The sequence below is a fragment of the Gekko japonicus genome, unplaced genomic scaffold (assembly GCF_001447785.1).
Source record: "Gekko japonicus isolate JY-2015 unplaced genomic scaffold, Gekko_japonicus_V1.1 scaffold1259, whole genome shotgun sequence".
In the NCBI taxonomy this organism is placed as follows: domain Eukaryota; kingdom Metazoa; phylum Chordata; class Lepidosauria; order Squamata; family Gekkonidae; genus Gekko; species Gekko japonicus.
The window spans coordinates 476,993-480,987 of NW_015175396.1; the positions used below are offsets into that span (position 1 = coordinate 476,993).

General features: G+C 53.8%; 1 protein-coding gene across 1 annotated transcript in view; it reads right to left on the reverse strand.

Moving 5' to 3' along the window:
* Positions 1–3,865, reverse strand: part of HCN4 (hyperpolarization activated cyclic nucleotide gated potassium channel 4) — a 184,403-nt gene extending 180,538 nt beyond the window's left edge. Inside the window, 1 exon segment of the mRNA XM_015425678.1 lies at positions 3,606–3,865. Within this exon segment, the coding sequence (XP_015281164.1) occupies positions 3,606–3,751 (146 nt within the window). The 5' untranslated portion in view covers positions 3,752–3,865.
* Between the last annotated feature and the right edge of the window lie 130 nt (positions 3,866–3,995).

A 3,995-nucleotide genomic window follows, 5' to 3' on the forward strand; every position in this document is an offset into this window, starting at 1 on the left:
TAAAGCAGCGCTGCGGGGGGGGGGGACGACACTGGGGAGGTGGCACTGCAAAAGAATGGTGAAGGCAACTAGAGAGGGCATGGCTGGCGAAACCATTTACAGTGCTATTCCGATGCACGTTTACTCCAGTCTTAAACTCATCATCTATAGGATTGGGATGGTGATAACTCTGTTTAGAATGGCATTGTCCGAATCCTAGACACTGAGGAATATCCGGTAGTCCTGATGGAAATCCATTCACCTGTACGTATGACAATAACTTACAAAGAGACCGCAGCCTTCGTCAGGAATGCAGCTTCCCAGCTAACCAAATAATGGGATTCTTTCTGTCGTTTTGGGAATTACAGCCCGCAAGGCAATAGCCGGAGACTTTTTTTTAAAAAATAAAGCATTCCAGACGGTGGCACCAATCAGAAGCACCCGAAGAAAAGCCCGTCCATGTCTTTAAAACCAGGTCACTCGCAAGGAGATGCAACCGAGAAGCAATTTCACTGTCTTTCAAGTCCAAGTTGCGGAGGAGGCCGACTCAAGTTTTATGATGCGGCTCTCTGTAAGCTCCCCGCATTGTGCTCAGTCATCTGTGAACGCATAAAAGCTACCCTCTACAGAGTCACGCCCTGACCTGGATAGCCCGGGCGAGCCCGATCTCTGGAGATCTTAGGAAGCTAAGCAGGGTCGGCCCTGGATAGTATTTGGACGGGAGGACACCGAGGAAGCCCGGGGCTGCTACACAGAGGTAGGCAATGGCAAACCACTGCTGAGAGCATGAACCCTGTGGAGTCACCATGAGTCAGCTGTGACCGGATGGCACTTTCCACCATCACTACTGCTGAGTCACACTCTTGGGTTTATCAGGCTCCATCTTGCCTACTCTGACCAGCAGACGCACTTCCAGGGTCTCAGGTGGAGACCTCCCACATCCTCCAAACACTTGATCCTTTCATCAGAAGTTGGTACCTTCTGCTATACCACCTAGGCTGGGGTGTCAAACATAAGGCCCAGGGGCCGGAACCGGCCCGTTCAGGGCTCTTATGTGGCCCGTGAGCAACTAGTGGAAGGGAGGGAACAGGAGACTGCTTGGGGGGGGGAGTGGGCGGAGCCACTCTGATTGTGGCTTCAGCAATGGCGGAACGACCTTGTCTGCAGCAGTCAAGCAGCCCATGTGGGTTTTCCTTTGCACACATACCCCCCGGTCCACGAGGCCTTGTCATGAGGATACAACAACCGGGAGCATACCAGCTGTTGTCCCTTATACAGTTTACATCTTCAGTAACCGGCATTTTGTTTTATGGTACACGTGGCCCGACAAAGTGACATTTATGTCAGGTCTCACCCTCGTAACAAGTGAGTTCGACACCTCTGACTTAAGACTCTGCTCTATGAAGAACTGAAGCTACTTATACTGAGTTAATCTCTTTGGCCACTCCCGCACTGTCACTTTTGTCACTTGTTTGTCCCTATTGCTTCAGGGTCCCCCCCCCCCCAATGCGTTTTGCTCTCTCTAGTAGTCCCAGAGGGAGCAAAACACATGTGGAGGGGGGGAGACCCAAAGCAATAGCGACAAATGAGTGGCAAAAGTGACTCTGCAGATGTGGCCACAGTCTACTCAAGTCGGTACTGGCTACTCTGACTGCCGGAGTGTCTAATGGTAAAGGTGATCCACGTCATGACCCTTTAAATTGGAGATGCCGGGGATTGAACTTGGGACCTTCTGCATGCAAAGCAGAGGCTCTGCCACCGAGCTGCAGTCCGTGTGTTCGGGAAGGTCAACCAAACTAGGTTGAAAGAGCGGAAGAATCTCCGGGTCTTCCCCACGGCGCAAGCTAGCTCAACCAGATGCTGTTAACCTGGTCGCCGGCCCCTCCCCCCCCCAACTTCTTCCTCTCCCCGGAGTTTTTCGCTTAGAGGTCTGTTGCTATGGTTTTGCAAAGCAATAGGTTGTGGTTGTGTGATTTCCATGCAGATATTTGCATACATCCTGCTTCCATCCAAATCAGCCCAGCAAGTACTGGCTCTTGCGGCTCAGTCATTTCTTATCAGGTCGCGAAATTTTATCGAATGCAAAGAAGAAAATCCTGCCGGCTGATTCGGAAAGAGTCTTTTCCTCCCAACCCTCAGTGAGTTTCTGTGGCTGCGCTGTCAAAGAAATTAGCCCAGGAGTTAATTAATTAATTAATTAATTAGCCCCTCCCTTTCCTCCTCAGGTTCCTACCTTGTGGGTTCCAAGGATACACGACCCTGCTTTATATTATTACTATTACTGTTATTTTAAAGAAAAGAGGATTCTCTGACCACAATCTCTCTCTCTCATCTTTCATTCTATGAAGGTCTCTCCTTTAATGAGCAGCGTTACTCCTGCTACATACAAATTCAGGGCTGAAGATACTGCATTGCTAGTGCTTTTGCTACGGCAGGTCACAGCTAAAAGTCCTCTGCCCCGGATTCAAATGCTACCCGGCTTAAGGGAAGGGCAGGAGGATTTCATTATAGTGTCTCCTGCCGCAACGCTAAGCACACAGTCAGGGAGATCTGGCGCCTTTACTCAGAAGACAGCCTCAACAAGTTAAAGGAGATTTACTCCCAAGAAAGCATGCCTAGGATTGCCAATGAGGGAGGAACACAGGTGGCCTTCCTTCAGAGTAAATGCACCTCTGTTGCAGATGTCAGCAAATCAAGGGGCATCAGGTGTGTGGGGGGGAGTCAGGGGCCCACCAGTGGCTCTTAGCCACAAGGTTTGTATGGAACACTCTGTCTGGGGCAGGGATGCTCTGTCTTCTTGGTGCTTGGGGGGCCACAGCGGGAGGGCTTCTGGAGTTCTGGCTCTGCTTGTGAACCTCCTGAAGACCCCTGGGTTTTGGCCACTGTGTGACACAGAGTGTTGGATTGGATAGGCCATTGGCCTGATCCAACATGGCTTCTCTTATGTTCTTAAGGGGGGCATTATCCAGTCTTGGAGTAACCACCCCTTGACTTAGTACTTGGACCCCTTATTAGGGAAGGGAGCTGGATTCTAATAGCAGAGTTTCAGGAGGATGGTGGCTGAAGTTGAGGGTCTCTCCCAGGAGAGGCCTCCAGACGAAGCCCTCTTGTCCTCCAAACACCTGGAAAAGTTCTGACGGCAGTCCTTTTAAACACACACATTAGGGAATAAGCAACTTAATGTGCAGCTCCGACCTGGACGGGCCAGGCTGGCCTGATCTGAGGTCCTGGAAGATAAGCAGAGTCGGCCCTGGTTAGCATTTGGACGGGGGACCTCCAAGGAAGCCCAGAGGCCATGGCCGACCACCCCGAAGTGTCTCTTGCCTTGACCCGGATGGCCCCAGCTAGCTTGATCATCAGATCTCGGAAGCTAAGCAGGGTCGGCCGGGTGAGCACTTGGAAGGGAGACCGCCAAGGAAAGCCAGGGTCGCTACGCAGAGGCAGGCCACGGCAGGCCACCTCTACACGTCTCTTGCCCTGAAAACGATATGGGGCCATAAGTCTGCTGCCACTCGGGGCCACTCTGCACACACACACCCAACTCAAGGGGGCTTACTTCTGAGTAAGCCTGCGCTGTCAACTACCTGTGGAGTTTTACGGTGGGGGGGGAGGGAAGGGGCGGTTACCTGAAGTCGCTGTAGGGGTGGATGATCCAGAAGCCGGCGGACTTGACCCTCTCCTGCTCCCTCTCCACGGCCTTCTGGCTGCCGAACATCCTCAAGGAGAACTTGTTGACCCCGGGCTGGAGCATGGCCCCGAACTGGCGCTGCATGAAGCCGGCCTGGCCCAGGCGGAGCTCCTCCTCGGCGGAGATCTGCTCGCCCCCGCCGCAGCCGCCTCCTTCTCCCTCGCCGGCTTCCACCTTGACGAAGGCCGAAGCAGCAGCAGCTTGGGGCTGGGCGTCCGCGGGCGGCGAGGCGGGCGGCTCCGGGGGGGCCGGCTCGGCTTCCACGAGGCCCGGCGGCGGGCTGCCTTCCTCGCCGGGTGACGCCGCGTCCCCCTCGCTGCCGATCAGG